Here is a 26,341-nt window from a genome sequence, read left to right on the forward strand (position 1 = left end):
GTTCTGTTTGAGACGTTGCACATAGCCTTTCATATTTCATATTTTATCTTATATTTTATCTTATTTTAGCACATATTTTATCTTAGCATTTTATATTGCTCTCTGTTTAATGTTGCACCATTATACCAAAGCAAATTCCTAGTCTATGAATCTGTTCATGGCAATGGCAATAAACTTCTTCTGAGTTCTGAGTTCTAAAACAGCAGGTACAGTCTTCAATCTAGTCAATCCCTCTGTCAGATAAAACAGCTGCAAGATGACTGGATGTTTTAGCCACAGACATTTTCAAGACTCTTCTAAGTCAGTTGAAGAAAGCTGAATTCATATTGCTGGCTGTGGATGAGTCAACTGACAGCTCCAATACAGCACAACTTTGTTTGTATGTGCGGTTTTTCAACAGTGACTGTTTCAAGGAGGATCTGTTTGGGCCTAATTCCACGGGAAGGACAAACAACAGGGGAAATAATTTTCCAAAAGATATTGCTTTTTAAAGACACTGGACTGGACCTGGAGCGTGTTAACCTGCTGTTTACAGATGAGCTCCCTCAATGGCAGGAAGCGTCAAAGAACTGTCTGCACGACTGTCTGCACGACTGTTCTGCACCAAAACTACAGTCTGTCCACTGTCTCATTCACCAGTGTCCTCTGCTGTCAGCTTAGTGGTGAGTTGAAAAGTGCCACAGACTCTGTGATTGCTGCAGTGAACTTTATCAGAACAACATCCAGTCTTCAGCACAGTAGAGAAGCTTGAATCTTCGACTGGACTGGGTTGCTTGACGCAAGGACGTTTCGCTTCAAATCACAGAAGCTTCCTCAGCTAAAATTCTTGCTCTGGAAGTCTGACTTCTGTCTGACTCTTGTAGAGAAGAATAAAACAGAAGCCCACAAAAGCTGGAGTTTTAAACCTAACCAGACCCCTCCTACTGAGAGGCAGACTGCTATAGGCCAGTGACAAAACAATAGCTCTAATTAGCAACTATTGTGCTCTAGTTAGCACACCTAATGACAGGACATCTGTCCCTCTAATGATGGGATGGATGCCTTTCTGATGGCTCCCTAGATGACGTGAATGACTCATTACCATGAACAAAAGACTGAAACTCCTTTGACCTGAGTACCCCATTGTAAACAGGGGATAAAGGGTGTCTCAGACCCCCTCCCCGGTTAAAGCTGGGTTTCAAACGTTTCACAAAGAATTCCTCCTTGACCCCTCTCTCAAACCATTTCTTCTCTCTAATATTTTAACTTCCTTGTCCTCAAACGTGTGGTAGTGTCTTTAAGGTGGAGATGAACTGCAGACTGAGGTCCACTGGTGCCCTCTCTGCGGTGCTGGTATAGCCTTTTATGTAAAGGTTGCTTCATTTCACCTATGTAGTGTTCGTTACAGTTTTCCTGACATCTGATAGAATACACTACATTGCTCTGTTTGTAACTAGGGATCCTGTCCTTAGGGTGAACTAATTTCTGTCTCAAGGTGTTAACCACTTTAAAGTAAACTGGGATTTTGTGCTGTCTGAAGATCCTCTGTAGTTTTTCCCCTACTCCTGCTAAATAAGGGAGAGACAATCCTCTTCTTCTTGTCTTCGTCTCCTGTCTATCTGGTCTCTTTGTTCTCTGGGACTTCTGCATTTGTCCAGGGACCATCGTGGGTACCCACATACTGTGAGGGCTTTCCGGACACGTGTTGTTCTTTAGCCCTTCCCTCTGCAGTTGTGGTCACCTGTAGGGCTCTGTGTTGAAGCATCCTGATCACCCCGAGCTTGTGTTCAAGGGGGTGGTTTGAGCCAAAGAGCAGATATTGGTCAGTGTGAGTTGGTTTTCTGTAAACCCCTGTCTGGAGCTGCCTGTCTCTCCAATCGTAACATCACAGTCCAAGAAGGCTAAATGGTTGTTTCTGGCATCCTCACGTGTGGAACTTGATATTGGCGTCCACCGAGTTGATGTGTTCTGTAAAGTCCTCAACTTGCTGTTGCTTGATTTTAACCCATGTGTCATCAACATATCTGAACCAGTGACTGGGAGAGATGCCCGTGAAAGACGTCAAGGCTGTCTTCTCTTCAGCACAGGTTGTTTCGCAGACTATGTCAGCTGAGCACTCTGACCTACTTTTATACAACAACGTCAGGTGGTCTGTGAACTGAGGGAGGAAATGATCACCTTTCTATGTGAATGCAAGCACAAGAAGGCTGAAATATTTCTGACAAAAATGCTGGATGAGAAATTTGTCTCAGAAATGTGATTTTTAAGTGATATCATGCATCATTTGAATGGTCTTAATCTGAGGTCTTCAGGGGAGGGATAAAACAGTGACTGATCTGGTTGAAAAGCTGACTGCTTTTATAAAAAACTGGACATTTTCACATGTGATCTTAATGACAGGCTGCTGCACTTTCCCATACTCAGTGACTTCATTAATATATACTTTTGATGTTCTGTTAAAACAAAAAGGGCAAAAGAAATTAAGTAGCATTTATCTCAATTGTACATTCGAGAGTAATAGTACAGGTCACGAGAATGTCCGGCCCACTGGTCATATTATTCTGATAAATTTGGCCCCCGGATAAATATAGTTGAATAGCCCTGCTCTAGCCCGTCGCAAAAGCGATATATGTTTTTTTTATGTATTTCCACGTGAGGACAGCAAGCACACACATGCGCATGCCGTCAAAACACAGTACGTGTTCTGCAGTTGTGACGTCCAGGACCAGAGATGTCTCAACAGCTGTAACAGCTGTTGGCATCCAGCCATACCTCTGTCCGTTTAGCGCACAGACCAAGGTTTCACATCTGAACAGATGAGATGTGCCTCATCTGCAGGGGGCTCACGGATCACACCAACGCCATGTGTTGGGAGGGGGCGTGAAACACATGCACACGTGTTGTGGGGGGAGCCGACACTCTGGCACGCCACATGTGGACTCGGCAACTCAACGGTCATGGGGGCACTTAGACAAATTTTACCACCAGCTTGAAAGTGATTGTCTGCTGACTGTTTTCGTGCTAATAGTACGAATGACCACACATTTTCTAAGTGCCAAGCGAGCAGTGTTAGATGTTTATGCGTGATACCTGGAATTTGGCCGACACCTGCCGTGACAGGGATTGAATGGGCTCTCACAGTGCACACTCTGTCTTTCAGCCGCTGGTGTGCGCAAATAGTTGTAACATACGATTCTGCTTCATGCGCAATTCAACCACATATTTTGTGTGCACAGCTTTCTGCTTTCTCTGATTTGTTACTAACACATCCGTTCCTGCATTTATATCTGTCTGTGGTACAATGTGGTGAAAATCCATGAAGTAGTTTTGACGTAATCCTTCAAAGCCTATAAAGTGAAATCCTGAGCCAGAATCCACATCCAGATGACCTCCAAAATTCAGTGGAGTCTTCCATGCCCTAATATCTGTCTGTGGTACAAATGTGGTGAGAATCCATGAAGTAGTTTGACGTAATCCTTCAAGGCGTATAAAAAGTGAAATCTTGATACAGAGTCCGGATCCAGATCACCTTCAAAGTTTAAATGGAGTCTTCCATGGCCTATTATGTATCTGTGGTGAAAATGTCGTCAAATCTGTGCAGTAGTTTTGATGTTATCCTGCTAACAGACAGACAAACAGACAAATAAATAAATGTTGATGATTTTTACGTAAAAGTTGGAACAAGGTTAATTACAGGCTGCTAAAAGTAAGATCTTTCAGCTTCTCCCTTTTTCCACTTAGGGTTGCCACAGCAGAACCGATATGGATTTGCAGGTTGATTTGGCACACCTCCAAATGACATTTAGATTGGGCAGCTTGTAAAGAGGCTAAAAAAAGAATACATTATTTTACCCACAGAGAGTTCTAATCGTGATTTGGGACAAAAGCAATATCTAAGAAAGGCTGAGTCTTTGAAGAGTGAAAGATGGGCAGAGAATCTCCAGTTCATCAACAAAAGCTTGAGAAATTATTGAAATGTTAAAAGCTGTCAAGATGTGAGGTTCGGCCTGATTTTGGTTTCATGCTTTTGCCACATTTGTTTCTTTGTAGACTTATTCTCTTGTTGGGGGTTTTTCCTGCTTGGGTTTTACTGTCCCTGTCTCTCTTGTTTGTATCTCCTGTTTCTTGGTGGTGGGCATTTCCCTCTCCTTGGTCACACCCTCATTCTGGTGTGTTCCACGCACACCTGCTCCCAATCTACACCTCATCACTTGGGTGTATTTAAGATCCTCTTTTTGCCCTGTTTCTTCGCCAGATTGATGTGCTCTATGCCATCTCTCCAGCCCTCTATTTCTTGTTCTCGACCTTCTTGCCACTCGTGTTCTTCAACCCCTTGCTTGTACTCTCGACCATGTACCTGCCTGATGTTCTTGCTTTTATTTGCCTTGTTGGACTGCATACCTGTGTACCAGACCCCGTTTTTCGCCCATGTAAACTGCTTTTACATACTGAGCCTTGAGTCCGAGTCCTGCATTTGCATCCTGCCACAATCGTTTACCAGTCGTGATAAAGCAAAGTTTCTCAAATGAAGATTGGAAGGGATTTGTATATTTCTCCATCTACAGCACATATATCATTAAACAATTCAAGAATCTGGATGACCTTCAGTGTGCAAAGGGTAAGGGTGTAAGCCTAAATGGAACACCTGTGATCTTCAATCGCTCAGATGGCACTGCATTCATCAATAGGTGATATAACCACATTGGCAGGGGATCATTTTGGGAAAGATTTGTCAAGCACAACAATGGGCATTTCTGCTATTTTTAGAAAATTACACTACTAATGAGATACCTACCATAATTCAGTCAAAGCAGATTTTTATTTGGCTTAAACATCATCAATCACAGTTATAGATCACCGGAGGCCTCATGTTCCCTGGACACATAAAGTCGCTGAGATTATCACTTGGTGAAATGCCGTTAGACTAATGCTTTCTTAAAAATGTCTTTTGTAGTGCAGGTTGTCCTGTTCGTGTTGTAGTCTTATTCAGGCTGTAGTGCTGTTCATAGCAGGGCCTTGAGGAAAGTAGCCACCAGTCAGGATGGTCTTGCCTGTCAAACGAGTGTCTGCTGCTGAGACACTTTGCTGTAAATCCACAGAGTGTGTGTCCGTGTTATCCTCAGAGCTCCACTCGCTGGAGAAATCCACCTGCACGCTGCACAGTAAGCCATGCAATTTTCCTTCAAACATGCATCTGCCATCCTGGTCACCCGCTGGTACATCCCCCTGCTCCTCCTCCATCTCTTTGGACTCCTCTTCATACAGCAGTAATGCACAGGTGTGAGGTTTGTAACAAACATGTTCCAGCGATCTGTGGGAAAGAAGCGTCTCAGGAGTGCACACTACCCCCGTCGTCTCGTCTGTGAGCTGTCCTGATCCAAGTGGAACGGCTTGTGTGTGTACGACGGGGTACATGTCCTCCCTCTGCTCCTCAGAGATCTCCTCAATAAGGGACAGTGAAGGGTCACTGTGGATAACCCAGAAGGTTGGCTCTGCCGTGCTGTCCTGGGGACCAAAAGCACAAGGAAGACTGCTTAGATTTGACAAATTCATTGACGTAATGAATAAACACCAAACATGCTGTTACACCAGATGTGCCATTACATCACTGAAATTTTTTTACTTATTTGTTAATGTTGTCAAGATGTCAAGAAGACCCGAGGATCCTCCGTTTGAATCCCAGCAAGACAGGAAAATCTTAAGTCCCCTGGACAAGGTCCTTAATCCAAAGGTTGCTCCCAATGTGCAGTTGAGTGCGTTGCACTAGTATGTGCATGTGTGTAAATGAAAGGCATCATCATAAAGCACTTTGAACATCCGCTCAGACTGGAAAAGCTTTATAGGAATGTAGCCCATTTACCATAGCATTTTTGCTGAATCTTCTTCCTCTGCCGGCTGCTCCCGTTGGGGGTCGCCACAGCAGATAAATCCTTTCCATCTCACCCTGTCCTCTGTATCTTCTTCTGACACACCAACCACCTGCATGTCCTCCCTCAGCACATCCATAAACCTCCTCTTTGATTCCCCTCTTCTCCTCCTGCCTGGTGGCTCCATCCTCAGCATCCTTCTCCCTATATACCCTGGGTCCCTCCTCTGCATATGTCCAAACCATCTCAGTCTCGCCTCTCTGACTTTGTCTCCAAACTGTCCCACCTGAGCTGTCCCTCTGATATGTTAATTCCTAATCCTGTGCAGCCTCTTCAGCTCTGCCTCGTGCATGTTTGTTAGTGCCACAGTTTCTAAGCCGTACAACAAAGCTGGTGTCACTACTGTTTTGTAGATTTCCCCGTTGACAGTTGCAGATATTTTTCAGTCATAAATCGCTCCTGCCACCTTTCTCCACCCACCAGGGAATCCAAAAATTTGGGGGCCAAGCTATCATGGTTTTATAGATCCTGGTTTGTTTTTCTTGTTTTGTTGTTTTAGCAGATTTTTGTGCTAAATTGTGCGTCATTTAGTATCTTCCTCATGCCATGTTTTGTTCTCAGTTCTTTAATTTTGGCGTTTGCTCTGTTTGTTCAATTTTCTTCCAGGTTTGGGCTTCTGCCTGTACATGGCTCCAGACTTCCACATGTAATTATTCTCATAAGCACAGTTAGAATGTTCACTAACTGCAAGATTGTTTGGGTTTCTTCTCATTTTATTAAGTGTATTTCACTGCGTCTTATCCATGTTACTGACTTCTTGTTTACCAACCTTCCTGCTCTTTTTGACCTCCCAAGTGTTTTGTCTGATGCTTAAAAGATTTTTTCACATGCTATGTTGTTGCTTTGTGTATCAACCATAGTCTATTTTGACAAAATCCTTTTCCCTCTCTCCCTTGACAGATTGTTGCTTTGTTGGACTGACCACTTTTGTGCCTTATCTCTGTCTGGAATGACCCTAGAATTCTGTTAAAAATTGTTGCTAAGTACCAACTCTGAGACAATAAACTTTGTTTTACATTAATTTGTTGTGGTTCTCTGCGATGGGGTCACAGTGCAAGTGCCTTTGGGGTGTATCCAACTCCACATTGCTCTTTAGATGATGGATAATCTGAAAGTACAGGAAGGTGCTGGATGATCAGGACATGTCCAGCAGTGTCATACTCCTCAGACATGCTAACATGGTTGATGTGCGATAACGTGCAATCTGGATACAAGAATGAATTACAGACAATCTGAAAGTGCAGACAATGAGGTCTTCACTAGAGTCATCACTGCTGTGGTTCTCTCAAGCTCCGCAGACCACCAGCAGTCACTGCTATCCACCGCTGGATAAAATTGCAACAACAATGACAACAAAGTAAGGCATGGGTTCAACCAGACACACGAGCCCACAGTGGGCTCTCAAAACTATAACAGCTTCATAAAGCATGCCCAGATGTCTTCAGCCTCCTGGTGAATAAGGTGAGTTTAGCACAAAATATTCACTCTGATACACGCACTACAAACGGAATCCTATATTGAGTTAGTTTTTTTTTTTGTATATCCACAACATAATGTTTTCTTCTTTCATGCCAAAATGGAGCTTGTAGCCTACAAGTGTTGTTGTTTCTGTATAATATGTGTTATGAGCCGTCACCATATGCATTTGTGGTTTCAGATAAATAATGTAAAGCCTTCCCTTAGATTTAATTTTATTAATGATGTCATCAGTGTTTAGTCAGTCCCGCATCAACATAACTGTTGACTTTGTAAAAATATAAAATCGTCAAACCCCGATATTTCATCTGTCTGCTTTGTGGATGCTATGCCCTATTTTACGAAATTCTGATTGTGCGGTCAGAGTTTTACAACAGGATTGGACGTGTCTGTCCATGGCGAATGTCACTTGAGCACAATAAGACTGTTCCGACTGCTGTTTTGATACTGTAAGAGTAGAGTCCACCACGGCTGCCGTTTGATATTTTTCCATGTCGACTGCACCGCAAATGTTTTGAACATGAGCAAAACATTCAGGGTGGCTGCACGACCGTGTCCGACTGTTTAGACTGCTCTGACAATGCTGTCTGACGTTTCCGAATGCATCTTGACACTTCTGGAATGTGGGCTGAAATTTAATTCAGAGGGGATTTGGACTCATTTGACCTCTAGTGTGACGGGGGTATAAGGGAATACAAAGAATCACAGCTGAATGCTGACCTTTAAATTTTAGTAATGCAGAAGGGAAGTGATTTTGAATGCCTGGAAAGCAAAATCAAAGCTATGCAGCCAGTTCTGAAATGTGTTTGGGAGAGCAGCTTAGAACAAAGAGAATCATGTACTTCAAGAAATATTTGCCTGGTAAATTGGTGCTGATGAGGTTGTGGAAAATGTCATTTACAGAAAAAGAAGAAACATACTCAACAAAAATATAAACGCAACACTTTTGGTTTTGCTCCCATTTTGTATGCGATGAACTCAAAGATCTAAAACTTTTTCCACATATACAATATCACCATTTCTCTCAAATATTGTTCACAAACCAGTCTAAATCTGTGATAGTGAGCACTTCTCCTTTGCTGAGATAATCCATCCCACCTCACAGGTGTGCCATATCAAGATGCTGATTAGACACCATGATTAGTGCACAGGTGTGCCTTAGACTGCCCACAATAAAAGGCCACTCTGAAAGATGCAGTTTTATCACACAGCACAATGCCACAGATGTCGCAAGATTTGAGGGAGCGTGCAATTGGCATGCTGACAGCAGGAATGTCAACCAGAGCTGTTGCTCGTGTATTGAATGTTCATTTCTCTACCATAAGCCGTCTCCAAAGGCGTTTCAGAGAATTTGGCAGTACATCCAACCAGCCTCACAACCGCAGACCACGTGTAACCACACCAGCCCAGGACCTCCACATCCAGCATGTTCACCTCCAAGATCGTCTGAGACCAGCCACTCGGACAGTTGCTGGAACAATCGGTTTGCATAACCAAAGAATTTCTGCACAAACTGTCAGAAACCGTCTCAGGGAAGCTCATCTGCATGCTCGCCGTCCTCATCGGGGTCTCGACCTGACTCCAGTTCGTCGTCGTAACCGATTTGAGTGGGCAAATGCTCACATTCGCTGCCGTTTGGCACGTTGGTGAGGTGTTCTCTTCACGGATGATGCGAAGGAGATGTGTTGCACTGCATGAGGCAAATGGTGGTCACACCAGATACTGACTGGTATCCCCCCCCAATAAAACAAAACTGCACCTTTCAGAGTGGCCTTTTATTGTGGGCAGTCTAAGGCACACCTGTGCACTAATCATGGTGTCTAATCAGCATCTTGGTATGGCACACCTGTGAGGTGGGATGGATTATCTCAGCAAAGGAGAAGTGCTCACTATCACAGATTTAGACTGGTTTGTGAACAATATTTGAGGGAAATGGTGATATTGTGTATGTGGAAAAAGTTTTAGATCTTTGAGTTCATCTCATACAAAATGGGAGCAAAACCAAAAGTGTTGCGTTTATATTTTTGTTGAGTATATTTGGCTTTGTTTTAATTACCTCTAGTAGTTTGACGGCGATGCTGTTTTCTAATTTTAGGTTTTCAGACAGACAGGCAGGTCCCCATTCTCGACATTTCTCTTTGATCCTGAGACAGAAAGAAAAAATAGATTTCAAAGAGCAAATAATAATTCTAATCATTATATATATATATATATATATATATATATATATATATATATATATATATATATATATATATATATATATATCAAATAAACAAATAACACTTTAAAATATAATAATGTTGTTGGAGACGGCTTATAGGAAAATAAATGCATTTCCACAGCTCCAAACTAGTTGATCATGGAGCCTTTAGCTGCTCTGGTCCCACTGTGTGAAAAATACAAAAGTTGGCATCCCCCCCCCAATTGATATTCCGTGTTATCAATATCTATCCATGTTAACAATATCTGTGTTACGCTGGATTGTGTGCTTTATTACGTTGGTAGATTTATTTCAGTTTTCTTCACGACATCAGATTTTCTGTGGATCAGAACTTAGATTAGATTAGATTGAACTTTACTGATCCCTTGGAAAGACTCCCTCAGGGAAATTGAAGTTCCAGCAACATTGTATAGCAGCATACAGGGTAAGAAGCACACAGAGTATCAAAAGCACACTGCTCAGTGTGCTGCTCTCGTTGGAGTGGTATCTCTGCTATTTTGGCATTGTGGGATAGCTCACCCACAGATTGAGCTTGCCGGACTACCTTCGCCTGACCCAGTTTCCGATTGTTTGCAAAATGGTGCTGAATTTGCCAACATGAGGAGATGCTGCCGGATGAGTGTGAGTATTGACTTACGATCATTTAGGCGTAAAAACACACGAGATACATAACTTCTTGTGCCAAATATACCCCTGATGTTTTTGTTACCCATGAAAACGCACTGTCATTGCAGGTCTGGGAACTACTTTTTGTGCAGGAATTCATCAAGCACGTCGCCCGCTGGCACGTACTAACACAGAATATGCAAAAACTGTATAGTTGTTCAGCCAAAACAAGAGCGTCCACTTTTAGCTAGCTTTAGTGGCGCGTGAGAGTATGTACCAAAAGTAGAAGTAAAAAACAATTTGCAAAATGTAAATACAAATAGAAATATCAGAAATAACTGCTTGCCACTGGCTTACTAGCTATTACTGTTCCTCTCCTTCCCATCCCCTGTCTTCCTGTTACTCCTCCTCCTCACACAGAGAAGCATACAGAGTATCAATAGTAGAAGTAAAAAACAATTTGCAAAATGTAAATACAAATATAAATACCAGAAATAACTGCTTGTGATTGGCTTACTAGCTACTACTTTTCCTCTCCTTCCCATCCTCTGTCTTCCTGTTACTCCTCCTCCTCACACAGAGATGCACACAGAGCATCAAACGTGAAAGTAAAAAAGAAAAACAGTTTGCCAATATAAATATAAATACACAAATATAAATACCAGACATACTGATCAATACTCGTTTACTGGCTATTACTGTCCCTCTCCTTCCCATCCTCTGTCTTCCTGTTACTCCTCCTCCCCCTGAGTGAGGAGTTGTACGGCCTGATGGCCTGAGGGACAAAGGAGTTTTTCAGTCTGTTGGTCCTGCACTTGGGAAGGAGCAGTCTGTGTCTGAAGAGGCTCCTCTGGTTGATGATGACGGTGTGCAGAGGGTGACTGGCATCGTCCATAATGTCCAGCAGTTTGTCCATACACTTACATACACTAAGATGAATACCTCTTTAAACGCCACTGAAGATTCCAGAAAGTGTTGGAGTTACTTGTAAAAGTCCTGAATGATTATTTGGGTCTAATTAAATAAGTTTTCAGAGCACACTTTTGGGGTTTACACAAATCAAGTTCCTCCTGAGGTACTACCTCAAAAAACATGTTCTCATAATCAACTGTATCGTTGATTTTTACAAATATTTAACAAGCTTGGGACCACATCAATTTTCTATCATTGAGGAAGGAGGTCCAAATTAACACCTAGGAATTAACAACCTTTTGTTGTGAAGGTCACAATTGTGATGAAGGCAATGGAGGAATCATAGACGTGCAACATCATCCACCGCTAAGAGACCACTCCACCACTATAGCCTGAAATGTTGTCACCCAAGGAGGAAGCCATTCATTTCAAATTGACTTCATAAAATAAAAGCTTAACCTTTGTCCTGGTGATCAGCTCTAAACATTTGTCAAGTTTTGTTATGCTGATTTGAGAATTTTAGAAAACAAATCCCCATTTCCCCTTCACATATAGTGCGAAGATTGGACGACGTTTGGACAAATATGGCAAAACAGTGCAAAACACTTCGAATTTGCGCATCACGAAACATCGCACCGATGGACAGGCGTGCACGACGCCGGCGCGATGGTTTGTGCACGCAAAGGCGTCTCTCAAGCAGGAACAGCAGCTCACACTGCTGCAGCTGCTCGCATTGTGTTCTATGGAACGAGCTGCACCACATCACGCTGCTGATTTGGAGGAAAATGAAATAAAAACCAGCTGTATAATTAGTGAATATCACTGGGTTAATATAAATAATACATAAAGGGGGACGCAATACAGAACCCCACAGTTAAACAACCCTGATAAAAAAACACCACTCACAAGATTTGAACCCACACCACCTGATTACCAAACAACTCTCCCACTGCACTACAATCACAATGAGTGTGAAATTGCTCAAATCAACAAGAAGACAAATGTATTTTCTAAAGACTTGAAACCTTCCCTGTTTTTATCACAGTTCAACAAATCAGCTCAAAGAGCAGATGATATTTATTATCCTGAGCCCTGCTTTATGAGCAGTGTATTGTAACTGCTCATGTGTAAAATGTGCACTTAGTGTGTGTGTGTGTGTGTGTGTGTGTGTGTGTGTGTGTGTGTGTGTGTGTGTGTGTGTGTGTGTGTGTGTGTGTGTGTGGGTGTGTGTGTGTGTGTGTGAGTGAGAACAAAATAACTAAAAAGTGGCAGAATGGATTTTCGCTAAACTTGGTGGGAATATGAGTTATTATCTTCTGATGATCAACTTTGGGAACACATTGTTCAAAGATCAAGGTCAAAGTCAAGTAAAATTTTGTAAAAAAAAAATTACCTCGATATCTCCTCTACTATTGTGGCTATACGTAGATTTGATCATAAGTTTATACTGACTGACTGGTACAAGTAAGTTCATATCACAAAGAAGTCATAATATGAAATCATATACAGTAAAAAAAAGAAAAAGAAAAACTACTCTGACTATGTGTGGTTCCTTGAAGCTCCCTGCATGTACTGCTGAAAATAAGTATAGATAAGTGATAATATAAACTTTTATTATATGGTTGCAATGTTATGCATGCTTTGATTGGCTGATTTCTGATCTGGTATTTTCCCATATCCGACCGGTTAACATGACAATTTGTCTGAAACCTGTATCCCAGAAAAAACACACAGATTGAAAGTTTACCAGCTAATGACCAGATCATCTGTTAGCAAGTTCTTCATGGAAGTGAAGCGAACAGGTGTCTGACTGCGAGCCCAAAACAGTCAGCAGCTTTCATATTCGAGCAATACCGTAGGTTTATATATATATATATATATATATATATATATATATATATATATATATATATATATATAAACAAATTATTAACCTTGCTTGCTCGGTCTGTACGGAAATGTCAGACCTCGCACAGCAAAAAGGTCATGAGATCCATTCCCACCTGTGGTCTTTCTGTGTGGAATTTGCGCGTTCTCCCCATGACTGCCTGGGTTCCCTCCAGGTGTTTTCAGCTTCCGTCCACATTCAAATACAAGCAAGTTAGATGAATTGGAAAGTGTAAATTGTCTGTAGGTGTGTGTGTGCATGTGTTTGTTTGTCTATATGTGGCTCTGCAACACACTGGCGTCCTGTCCAGGGTGCACCCTGCCTCACACCTTTTGATTCCTGGGACAGGCTCCAGTCTCCTGTTGACCCTTAATTGGAGTAAGCAGCTATGGAAAATGGATGGATCTCACTGCTTTGATGCTTTTCATTTCCTGGGTATATTACGTTGCTCCCAAAGCATGTTGATCTGCCACATGCACCAGGTGGATGATTATCTTGGCATAGATGAATCGCTCACTAACATGGATTTGAACAAATTTGTGCTCAAACACTGAGATAAATAAGCCATTTGTGTGCATAAATAAGTCTTACGCTTTACACTTCAACTCATTAAAAACAGGAGCGAAAACACTTTTCTAATTTTGTTGAATGCAGCTACATGGAGATCAAGGCAATCACAGGAGTGAACTCCTTAATGAACTGAACAAAACCCAGTCAAATTAACAGCAGCTGTGTGAAGGCAAGAAACAATCAAGAAATTTAATCCCACAGTCAACTTTCTTAATATAAAATGCTTGGCAGGTTGTGTTACCTTTTCCTCACACATTTCCAGCACAGCAGGTTGGCTATAATTGCAATGAAGAAGGTAATGATGAAAAGTATGACAATCAGGAGGCCAACTGTGGTAGACAAGAGTAGAAACACACGAGAGTGAAGATGATAAAGTTGTTTTCTGTGTAGAATGAATTCTTTCTGCACTTGTGACACACCTGTAGGGGGCGCAGGCTGAGAGGAGATCAGGTTCCCTGATGGTCCTTCTCCTGCTGAGGTGGATGCAGTCATCTTGAGGGCCAGTGGTCCTCCAGGAGTGTCCAGCCACATCTTTCTGGGTCCAGAAGCAGCCACGGTCACTGAAGGGATGCACATGAAACCATAGTGTTTTTGTCAGACACTTACTGTGATTTTAAATAACCCGGGCTGTAAATATGAGTAACAAAATCAAACCACCACCATACAGAATTACGCAATCAACCCAACACTGGAAAAAGGTCAATCCATGCATTTACTAAATTCATTTTAAAAGACTGCATTTATGCCACAGTTGCCAATCTAAGACTCTCAAATGGCTCAATCGATGATGCCCGACATTCACACATGCAAAGTATTGATGTGCATACAGGGAGCATTAGGCAGTTTAATGTGTCATTCACTATACAGGCAGGAGCCACCAATCAGATCACCAGTTATGCTGTTAATAGACATCCTGCTCAGCCACGTGATCCACAGTCACCTGGCTGTCAAAGACTGTGAGGGCTGCAGCTACTCTTAGTGCACATTGGTCTATAACATACACTCAGAGATCTGTCATCCCACTGTTACTACCCAGTACAAAGCAATGTGCAGGCGGGATGTGTAGGTCAGGAGAGTCCATCCACACCACCCAATCTGCAAAAATATGCACCCAAATGTGACCTGACTGGAGGGGCAAAAAAAAAAAAAAAGACACATTTTAAAAAGGATAAACCCTCATACAAACAAAAAGGTTTTGCACCATGGGTGTAGTTTACATTGCTTTTGCTGCTTTCACATGATGGCTGTAAGTGGCAGACAGTTAAACCATGGATGGAAGGAGAAGGTGTGATGGGAAAGAACGATGCCCTTAACTACTTCACCTTGACAGTTTTGTTCTACGGCTGATCCTTTCATAAATGATCTGCTTACATGTGATCAATTTACTTGCCAGAAAACCTCTCACAACATAGCCTGCATGTGTTTGGAGTGGGGTAGGAACCCCAAGTACCTTCAGAGTACCTCAGACTAAACATGCAAACACCACACTGAATTCCAAGACTATATATAAGTATGGTGTGTAATTGATTTGATGACCTGGGGACATGAATTTCACTGTAGAGATAAGTGAATGTATCTGCAAACTCAACACTTTTTCCACACACAGATACCATTCTAATGACCTAGTCCAGGAAGTCAATGAAAGATGACATCTTAGTCTTTATCAGGACAATCATAAACCAAGGCTTTCTGATTCCTTACTCAGCTTTCTCTAGGGCTGCAACCAGTGTATACACTGATTTGGCAAAGATTAGATTAGATTAGATAGAACTTTATTGATCCCTTGGGAAGACTCTCTCAGGGAAACTGAGGTTTCAGCAGCCTTCAGTTTCAGTTTCAGCAGCACACAGTGAAGCACATACAGTATCAAAAGTGGAAGTAAAAAAGAAAAACAGTTTGCAAATATAGCATAGCATCATCTGCAAAGTCAAGGTCAGTAAACCTACCGACCACTACCAACACCCAGTCCATCCAAGCACTGAACAGTACAGGGGCCAGAACAGATCTATTTTTCACTGAGAAATATTCTGCCTCCACTACATAGACCACTTACTTTATTCATGTACAGACCAACTAAGAGATTCAGCAACTTCTTGGACATCCGCCAGATTCACAGGATGTTCCAGAGAGCATCCTGGTCAATCAAATAAAATGCTTTGGGAAAAAATCAATATTGGCTCAAGAAAGAAAGAAAGAAAGAAAGAATTAAAGCTCTGGCGATATTTGCACTTGCATTCACTGAGTACTTACAGAGCTCAGATATGGTCAGCAGTTAACTTCTCAGGTGTGAATTCAAAAAGTTGTTCCAAGCACTTTCCTCAAGTACAGAGAGCAGTGCAACACCCTTATAGTTGCTGCAGTCCAGCCAATCACCCTTTCCTTTCCACAGTGTGACAAGTCCCTTTTTCCAGTTTGCAGGGATGATACCTGTTTCCCAGATTGAAATAAATATTGTTTGCATTGCCAGAAGAACAGCATTTCCACCTGCCTTGGGGGAGCTCAGTTCCAGTGCCAGAGATCTCTGGAGCTTTCACTGTCTTCACCTGTTCTATGGCCTTTGCAGTCTCACCAGAATTTGCTGCTTTGTAGTCAACTGGAAAATCAACCACAAGAACCATGGCACTGGAGATGTCTAACATCTCTACAGGAGGATTTATATTAATATTTCCTATTTTGCAAAATCTGAAGTTCATGGCGTTGTTTTTATGAGGTATTCATTAAAAATATTCGCTTACTCAAATATTCAATCATTCTTTTTGAGAGACTATGTTGTGTGGGCCGCTGAAGAGGAGGTACTGCTGGCCCACCACCACCAGAGGGCGCCCTGCCTGGAGTGCGGGCTCCAGGCACCAGAGGGCGCTGCCGCCTTATGGGAGTAGCCTGGGTGACAGCTGTCACCCATCACCAGACACAGCTGTTCCACTCAGCACAGAGGTATATCAGGAGGACGGCGTCTCCACCTCAGTGCCGAGATATCGCCTAAGACTGAGGTAATATTCTCTGCATTTATATTCAGAACAACCAGCTAAACTTGTTAAACCTTTTCAGGATTGTTGACTACTGATAGCTTCATTGCTTGGATAAGTACTCACCTTCCTGCTGTACTTTGACAAGAGGTGGAGGCGGCTTCTCCCCTCTCCGTTACTGGGTGCGGTCGCATCCACACCTGTGTGTTGTTGCTCTCTCCCGCCAGCAGTACCGGATCCGACGAGCGGAGGCAGTGGCCACCTGGGAATTCGGGACTTGGCGGTTCCAGTATTTCCAGGGTTCGGTGGCAGAGGAGATCTGGGTGGTTCCGGTTCGACTGAGACGGACGTCTCCTACCTTCGAGCCTGCCCACACGACACCAGCGGATTCGACCCCAAATTGTTGATTGTTATATTGGTTGTACTCGTTTCACAATAGTAAACCTTGTTATTTACCTTCTCCATTGTCCGTTCATTGCGCCCCCTGTTGTGGGTCCGTGTTCCTACACTTTCACAACAGACTAAGCCCTGTTTTGTACAGAAAATAACATTTTCTGTTTTTTTGTAACTGCAATCACTAGACTTAATCATATTCTGGCAGTACTTTAGGGGGAGTGGGAAACAAGTAATTACAAATGAGAAAATATTAAACTTCAGTAAGGTTTGGAGATGGCATAGGCTAGCTCAGAGCCGGCCCAAGGCATACGCCAACTACGCGGTCGCTTAGGGCCTCCACGCCACCAGGGGGCCCCGAGAGCACCGAGACGTTGTGATAAAGTAAATATATAAATGAAAATTAAAATAATATTGACTAATTTAAACGAAATTGTATTACACCCGAAAATAAAAATTTAATTTTGACAAAATACCAATACTAGGTTAATTGATGCCTCCTGTTGGCTGCTGCCACCGTTGGGCAAATTTAGATGCACCGCTTGGTCAGGTGGTCGATGACTAATCGTGAGGAATGAAGTGAGTGCAAGTCATATCTCAGAAAAGAAATTATCCCTCTGGAGCGGAGAAAAGAAAAAAAGTTGGAAGACGAGAAAAAACAACAAGACAAAGGTAGGTTTGCATGTCCAATATTACAATTTTTGTTGTCATTATTTGCGAAATGCTCCGTTCGTTTAGTGTAAAGTGCTTTAGGTGTCTTAAAGTCAGAGGCGATTGCTTTAAGACTGCAAGGGAAGCTCAGCTTCCCCTAAAATGTCAAATAAGTGATCAAATATATACTGTTGTGTGTACATGTCATTGACTAAATATGCGCTACAACGCGCTCAACTTTTGTTCAGAATCAGCTTCTTATCACTGGTAACGACGCGGCTTTCCTCTCACTCAAACCCGCAGCTTCACAGTAAGTGTGGACGCTGAGCGTCCACAGACTTCAATAGCGACACAAAGCATGCGCGAAACGAGACGAGTCATTGGATAAATGCTGGGCTTTGTCCCGCCCATCGGACGCTCAGCGTGTCTGGGGTCTATGGGGCAGTGGGCTGGCCCGGACGCTCAGCTTCTGAATGATGATTGGATGATCTGTCTGAGGCTGAATCCCTTTTTGATTGACAGCGAAATGAGCGAATCAGCGATCTTTTGGTGTAAACATCCGTAGGAGCATTTTTTGAACCGGAGACTTTCCTAATCCTATTAGCGGCATTTTATTTTTTAAAAACGACTAGCGACAAAATCGAGCTTCTATTTCTGGTGTGTTTTTTTTTTTGTAGCTGCTTGTGTTTGGAGACTGACTTCTATCACTCTTTCTGACTTCTATCGCAGTTTCTGTCCCTACCGAGCAGCGGGTGCTGCTGAGCTCCTTCACCGTCACAAAGCACTCACAGGCGGACAAACTTCACACTAGCCTCGCGCCAGTCCCAGCTAGCGAGCTAGCAAGCTGCACATAATGGCAGACAATTTGAATGTTGTGGACCGGATTTTGGCGAAGCCATTTGATAGTCTTCCTTACGAAGAAAAACTTAGAGTTAAACAGCAGGGCAGATCAACTCCTCAGATTAATTTGGTGCAAAAGGTGGGGAAAAGTAGCTCAGCTCTCAATGGTTTGCCGGCCAAAGTTAAAGCAATAGCCCCCAGTTTCAATGTTTGTGCATTGCTGTGCACACACATTGCTGTTATGTTGTGGATTTCTATGTTCATTTTGGAGATTATTTAAGTATTGTATTTGTTATTTAAGTATTTAATTTTGATTACAACTTTATTTTTCTGTAAGATAATGTGAATGTCATTTGATTCTATTTTGTATTTAGATATTGAACATTTTGCACACCATTGCACATCTGAAAGAAATTAAACTATTTAACGTGTTTACTATAAATGCAGTCTCCTGCCTGCTGATGTTACTTTCAAATAGTTAAGTTAATGAGCCATACTTATACATCACTGTGTATGTAGAAGTTAATTAAAACATATTTATGAGTTTGCTACCCCTTTAAGGTTAAAAACAAGAATGACACCTGTATGATGTAAGATAATTACAAGTAATGCTAAGGATTGTGGGTACGTTGCACACATAACAGTGTAGCCTATGGAATAATGAGGCATCTGGTGCTGAGGTGATGGTAGGGGGGCCCCCCAAATGAAATTCTGCTTAAGGCCTCATAAAGGCTTGTGCCGGCCCTCGCCTAACTGTTACAGAAGTGGGATTGTGACCAGAAGATCATCAGTTCAATTCTCCATTCAGACAGGGATCTCAATAAAATGCCCTTGAACAAGGTTGTCAATCCCCACATTGTTCTTGGTTTGCAGTTAAGCCCCTTGCACAGCAGCACCCTGACTTTGGTGTCTGAATGTGAGCCATAATTGTAACGTGCTTTGCTTGCCTGTATCAGATGGAAAACACCTATAAGGACACCAGGGACATATTCATGCTTTAAGTTAAAGTTGCTCCAATTATTGTAAAACATGATGCAAATTAGTGGTTGAGTTAATAGGGTTTTATAAAGGAATGCACCATGTGTCATGCTTAGTTTTCATGTTACGGGGTAACATATGTCACATGCCATAGAATCCAATGGACGTTGACATTGTTTGACCTTTACCTTCCAAACCAAGCATTCAACACAGTCAAAACTATTCAATTTGTTAATCCTATCAACGCAACCAATAATTTGCACCACTTTTTACCAAAATTGGAGCAACTTTAACTTCTGACCCCTGTACAAACTGAAACTGAACTTTGTCACCATTCTTGCTGTTTTTACCCCATAACTCCATAACATTCAGTCATAGATAGTCCAAACTATACCTTTTTGGAATAGTTATGATCAGACACATAATGTGGTATAGCTTTCAATATGATTGGAACATTTTTTTAATTTTGACTCCTGTGCAATCCTTCATTGATTCCTATTTGGCCCCCGATTGAAAATTCAAATGGCTAACATTACTTGTCTAAAATATATACCAAAGGTATACACAGTCAAATTTTGGTGCTTGTAACCAGATTTGAACAATTGTTACAGTTATCTGTTCCACTAATATACGTATATCTCAAATCACTGTCAAAAACCAAAGAAACAATAAAAAGCTCGTAACAGCTGATATGACCACCAACTAAGCAAAAAATGCCATAAACACAAATATCACAAATCAAATGCAACAGATTCCAGCCAAGCTGTTGGACAAATGTGCACATGCCACTGACACACTGACACAGACATACCACACCAGCATCAGTAATTCAAAGCATGTAAATATACCTTTAAAAACTTGCCAATGCTGCTCATCCCTTGAAGAAAAAGTCCATGTTTCTTCATAAAGAGTTCAACAACATGGTTCTATAATACACAGGTTTCCTATCAAAGCCATCACTTCTCAGAAGCAGAGGCAAGTAAAAATGTGACAAAAAAAAAAACCCTTCAAAAAAAAAAAAAAAATACCCAGAAGCATAAAATCCAACAGTCTCGAAATGTTTTACCTGGAGACAGCAAGGGGAAATCTGACTGGGTAAAACAAAGCTTAAGTTACTATGAGCTGATCTGCCATGAGCACAGCTCAGGTAGAGTAGAAATGAAAGCATTTCATTGCTGTAAATAAATGTCAAGAAATAAATAAATAAACAAGAGCAATCTGGATTTCATGGCCTAATATCTATCTGTTGTGAAATTTTTGTTGTGTGGGCCGCCAGAAGAGGAGGTACTGCTGGCCCACCACCAGAGGGCGCCCTGCCTGAAGTACGGGCTTCAGGCACGAGAGGGCGCTGCTGCCACAGACACAACCGGGAGTGACAGCTGTCACACATCAGCTCATGACAGCTGTCACCCATCTTCATTTCATCACTCCATAAAAGCCGGATGTCATCTCCACCTCGCTGCCGAGATATCATCTACCTGTGAAGGTAATTCTCTGCTAAACTGAAAACACTGACTAATAGTCTGAATTTCTTTGCAGCCGTTTTCCCGTAAGTGTTTCCTTATCTGTGGGATTGGCGTTTGGTGTGATCAGTGACGGCTTCGCTTCACACCCCAACCAGATAAGTGGTTAGACAGGAGCTGCACGTGTGTGTGATTAGAGGTGGAGGTGACTTTCCACCTTCTGACTGTTTTTGTTACTGGGTGTGCACACACCCACATCTCACTGTTTGTGCTCCTCGCCAGCAGTACCAGATCCGACAGTCGGGGACGGTGGTCACCTGGGAATTCGGGACTTGGCGGCTCCAGTATTCTCCGGGTTCTGTGGCGGTGGAAATCGTGTGGTTCCGGCTCTTCTCAGGACAGACGTCTTCTATCCTCGAGCCTGCCCACACGTCACCTTGGTGTATTGACTGCTGTCAGATTCTGTGATTGTCTGTATCATCGTTGTGCACATTCACAACATTAAATTGTTACCTTTTGGCTCATCTATTGACCGTTCATTTGCGCCCCCTGTTGTGGGTCCGTGTGGGTCCGTGTCACTACACTTTCCCCAACAGGATATCTCAGCCACGTCATGGATCCCGAGGGGCGTCAACCATCTGTTGGACAGCCAATGGAAGAGCAGGGTGCACAGGCGTCGGCTGAAGGCGTGATTGGTGAGTTGCAGCATATCCTCACCGCCTTTACCGCTCGGATGGACCTGATGACCGAGCAAAACATCATCCTTAATCGCAGGATGGAGGCTCTCACCGCGCAGGTGGAAGCGCGCGCTCAGGGCGCTGCTGCAGCTCCTCCTCCTGCCGATCCGGTGCCGAATATAGACATTCCACTGGTCATTCAACGACCCCCCCTCACCATCCCCTGAAGCATACATAAGCCCCCCAGAGCCGTATGGAGGTTGTGTGGAGACGTGCGCGGACTTTCTTATGCAGTGTTCGCTCGTCTTTGCACAGCGTCCCGTGATGTACGCGTCTGACGCCAGTAAGGTGGCTTACGTGATTAATTTGCTTCGAGGTGAGGCACGCGCTTGGGCTACAGTGCTTTGGGACAAGGTTCACGGCTCCTTGCCTCTTATACTGGGTTTGTGAGGGAGCTCAGAACTGTTTTTGATCACCCCAACAGAGGCGAAACCGCGTCTACCGTGCTGCTGTCAATGAGACAGGGGCGCCGCAGCGCAGCCGAATATGCAGTCGACTTCCGCATCACGGCTGCGAGATCCGGCTGGAATATGACTGACAAACGGTCAAAACACAAATGCCCGCCCTTAGAGACTGGGCTGAGGGGGGGTCAAAACATTCATGTGGGTCATACACATCTTTCAACACGACTCCCAGTTACAATCCTGAGCGGGGATTTAACCCTTCAAGCCCCAGCACTGGTGGACACGGGGTCAAAAGGGAATCTGCTGGATAGCAGATGGGCAAGGGAGGTATGGCTCCCTCTGGTGGTGCTTTCTTCGCCAGTGAAGGTGCGAGCACTAGATGGCACTCTTCTCCCTTTTATCACACACAAGACACTACCTGTAACCCTGGTAGTGTCTGGGAATCACCGGGAGGAGATTGAGTTTTTTGTAACTCCTTCTACCTCCCGCATGATTTTGGGCTTCCCATGGATGATTAAACACAATCCCCGGATTGATTGGCCGTCTGGGGTTGTGGCTCAGTGGAGCGAAACCTGCCACCGGAATTGTTTAGGATCCTCGGTTCCTCCCGGTGTAAACGGTAATGAGGAGGTTAAAGTCCCTCCCAATCTGACGGCGGTGCCGGTTGAGTACCACGATCTTGCTGATGTCTTCAGCAAGGATCTGGTGCTCACCCTTCCCCCGCACCGTCCATACGATTGTGCCATTGATTTGGTCCCGGGCGTTGAGTTCCCGTCCAGCAGGCTGTACAATCTCTCACGTCCCGAGCGCGAATCAATGGAGACCTACATCCGGGACTCATTAGCTGCCGGGTTGATCCGGAATTCCACCTCCCCAATGGGTGCAGGTTTCTTTTTTGTGGGCAAGAAAGATGGCGGACTCCGTCCATGCATTGATTACAGGGGGCTGAACGACATAACGGTTCGTAATCGATACCCTTTACCCCTGTTGGATTCAGTGTTCACGCCCCTGCATGGAGCCCAAATTTTCACCAAACTGGACCTCAGGAATGCGTACCACCTGGTTCGGATCCGGAAGAGAGATGAATGGAAGACGGCATTCAACACCCCATTAGGTCATTTTGAGTACCTGGTCATGCCGTTCGGCCTCACTAACGCCCCCGCGACGTTCCAAGCTTTGGTTAATGACGTCTTGCGGGACTTCCTGCACCGATTCGTCTTCGTATATCTGGATGACATACTCATCTTTTCCCCGGACCCTGAGACTCATGTCCAGCATGTACGTCAGGTCCTGCAGCGGTTGTTGGAGAACCGGCTGTTTGTGAAGGGTGAGTTTCACCGCACCTCTTTGTCCTTCCTGGGGTTCATCATCTCCTCCAACTCCGTCACCCCTGATCCGGCCAAGGTTGCGGCGGTGAGAGATTGGCCCCAACCAACAAGCCGTAGGAAGCTGCAACAGTTCCTCGGCTTTGCAAGTTTCTACAGGAGGTTCATTAAGGGCTACAGTCAGGTAGTTAGCCCGCTGACAGCTCTGACCTCAACAAAAGTCCCCTTCACCTGGTCGGATCGGTGCGAAGCCGCGTTCAAGGAGTTGAAACGCCGGTTCTCGTCTGCACCAGTTCTGGTGCAGCCCGACCCTAGCCGCCAGTTCGTGGTTTAAGTGGACGCCTCTGACTCAGGGATAGGAGCCGTGCTATCCCAGAGCGGAGAGACCGATAAGGTTCTTCACCCGTGTACCTACTTTTCTCGCAGGTTGACCCCAGCTGAACGGAACTATGATGTCGGCAATCGAGAACTCCTTGCAGTGAAAGAGGCTCTTGAGGAGTGGAGACACCTATTGGAGGGAGCGTCTGTGCCGTTCACGGTTTTCACGAACCTGGAGTATATCAGGACCGCCAAGCGGCTGAACCCCAGGCAAGTCCGCTGGTCACTGTTCTTCGGGCGTTTTTGACTTCCGAATCACCTACCGCCCCGGGACCAAGAACCAGAGATCGGATGCCTTGTCCCGGGTGCATGAAGATGAGGTCAAGACTGAGCTGTCGGATCCACCGGAGCCCATCATTCCGGAGTCCACTATCGTGGCCACCCTCACCTGGGAAGTGGAGAAGACCGTCCGGGAGGCCCTGGCACGGAGCCCGGACCCCGGAACTGGACCAAAGAACCGTTTATACGTCCCACCAGAGGCCAGAGCTGCAGTCTTGGACTTCTGTCACGGGTCCAAGCTCTCCTGTCATCCAGGGGTGCGTAGGACCGTGGCAGTTGTCCGGCAGCGCTTCTGGTGGGCGTCCATGGAGGCCGACGTCCGGGAGTATGTCCAGGCCTGCACCACCTGTGCCAGGGGCAAGGCAGACCACTCCAAGACACAAGGGCTTCTGCAACCGCTTCTGGTGCCTCGTCACCCCTGGTCTCACATTGGCCTGGACTTTGTCACGGGCCTCCCGCCGTCCCAGGGCATGATGACCATCTTCACGATAGTGGACCGTTTCTCCAAGGCGGCCCATTTCGTGGCCCTTCCGAAGCTCCCTACGGCCCAGGAGACAGCAGACCTCCTGGTCCACCACGTCATACGTCTGCATGGGATACCAACTGACATTGTCTCGGACCGTGGTCCTCAGTTCTCCTCACAAGTTTGGAGGAGTTTCTGCAGAGAACTGGGGGCCAACGTGAGCCTCTCGTCCGGGTATCACCCTCAGACGAATGGACAGGCAGAGCGGCCAACCAAGAACTTGAACAGGCCCTCCGCTGTGTTACATCCGCGCACCCGTTGGCCTGGAGTCACCATCTGGCCTGGATCGAGTACGCCTATAACAGCCAGGTGTCCTCTGCCACCGGCCTCTCCCCATTTGAGGTGTGTCTGGGGTACCAGCCCCCATTGCTCCCCGTGGTGGAGGGAGAGGTCGGTGTGCCCTCGGTCCAGGCCCACCTGCGAAGATGCCGTCGGGTGTGGCGCACCGCCCGTTCTGCCTTGTTGAAGGCCCGGACGAGGGCTAAGGCCCATGCAGACTGCCGGCGTTCCCCGGCCCCTGCTTACCAGCCCGGGCAGGAGGTGTGGCTTTCAACGAAGGACATCCCCCTCCAAGTGGACTCACCCAAACTCAAGGACAGGTATATTGGTCCATTCAAGATCCTCAAAGTCCTCAGTCCGGCCGCAGTGAAGCTCCAGCTCCCAGCTTCACTGCGGGTCCACCTGGTTTTTCATGTTTCCTGGATCAAGCCACACCACACCTCACCCCTCTGTGCTCCCGGACCAGCGTCGCCTCCTGCCCGGATCATCGATGGGGAGCCTGCATGGACGGTTCGCAGGCTCCTGGACGTCCGTCGGAAGGGCCGGGGGTTTCAGTATCTGGTGGACTGGGAGGGGTATGGACCTGAAGAACGCTCCTGGGTGAAGAGGAGCTTCATCCTGGACCCGGACCTCCTGGCCGACTTCTACCGACGTCACCCGGACAAGCCTGGTCGGGCGCCAGGAGGCGCCCGTTGAGGGGGGGTCCTGTTGTGTGGGCCGCCAGAAGAGGAGATACTGCTGGCCCACCACCAGAGGGCGCCCTGCCTGAAATGCGGGCTTCAGGCACGAGAGGGCGCTGCCGCCACGGACACAACCAGGAGTGACAGCTGTCACACATCAACTCATGACAGCTGTCACCCATCTTCATTTCATCACTCCATAAAAGCCAGATGTCATCTCCACCTCGCTGCCGAGATATCATCTACCTGTGAAGGTAATTCTCTGCTAAACTGAAAACACTGACTAATAGTCTGAACTTCTTTGCAGCTGTTTTCCTGTAAGTGTTTCCTTATCTGTGGGATTGGCGTTTGGTGTGATCAGCGACGGCTTCGCTTCACACCCCAACCAGATAAGTGGTTAGACAGGAGCTGCACGTGTGTGTGATTAGAGGTGGAGGTGACTTTCCACCTTCTGACTGTTTTTGTTACTGGGTGTGCACACACCCACATCTCACTGTTTGTGCTCCTCGCCAGCAGTACCAGATCCGACAGTCGGGGACGGTGGTCACCTGGGAATTCGGGACTTGGCGGCTCCAGTATTCTCCGGGTTCTGTGGCGGTGGAAATCGTGTGGTTCCGGCTCTTCTCAGGACAGACGTCTTCTATCCTCGAGCCTGCCCACACGTCACCTTGGTGTATTGACTGCTGTCAGATTCTGTGATTGTCTGTATCATCGTTGTGCACATTCACAACATTAAATTGTTACCCATTGGCTCATCTATTGACCGCTCATTTGCGCCCCCTGTTGTGGGTCCGTGTCACTACACTTTCCCCAACAATTTTGGTGATAATCTGTGAAGTAGTTTTGAAGAAATCCTTCAAAGC

At 45.0% G+C, this 26,341-nt stretch overlaps 2 protein-coding genes across 2 annotated transcripts in view; both read right to left on the bottom strand.

Annotated features, from left to right (window-relative positions):
• The window catches only part of LOC117518145, a 27,460-nt gene extending 22,611 nt beyond the window's left edge, over positions 1 to 4,849 (bottom strand). Inside the window, exons 1-2 of the mRNA XM_034179206.1 lie at positions 4,838 to 4,849; positions 4,381 to 4,538 (exon numbers count right to left, since the gene is read on the bottom strand). Coding sequence (XP_034035097.1) covers positions 4,381 to 4,538; positions 4,838 to 4,849 — 170 coding nt within the window. The remainder of the gene's footprint in view (positions 1 to 4,380; positions 4,539 to 4,837) is intronic.
• LOC117518147 (interleukin-12 receptor subunit beta-2-like) overlaps positions 4,781 to 26,341 on the bottom strand; it is a 97,479-nt gene continuing 75,918 nt past the window's right edge. The window contains 4 exon segments of the mRNA XM_034179207.1: positions 4,781 to 5,484; positions 9,439 to 9,526; positions 13,824 to 13,911; positions 14,002 to 14,142. Of these exon segments, the coding sequence (XP_034035098.1) occupies positions 4,966 to 5,484; positions 9,439 to 9,526; positions 13,824 to 13,911; positions 14,002 to 14,142 (836 nt within the window). The 3' untranslated portion in view covers positions 4,781 to 4,965.

The sequence above is a fragment of the Thalassophryne amazonica genome, chromosome 10 (assembly GCF_902500255.1).
Source record: "Thalassophryne amazonica chromosome 10, fThaAma1.1, whole genome shotgun sequence".
NCBI classification, from domain to species: domain Eukaryota; kingdom Metazoa; phylum Chordata; class Actinopteri; order Batrachoidiformes; family Batrachoididae; genus Thalassophryne; species Thalassophryne amazonica.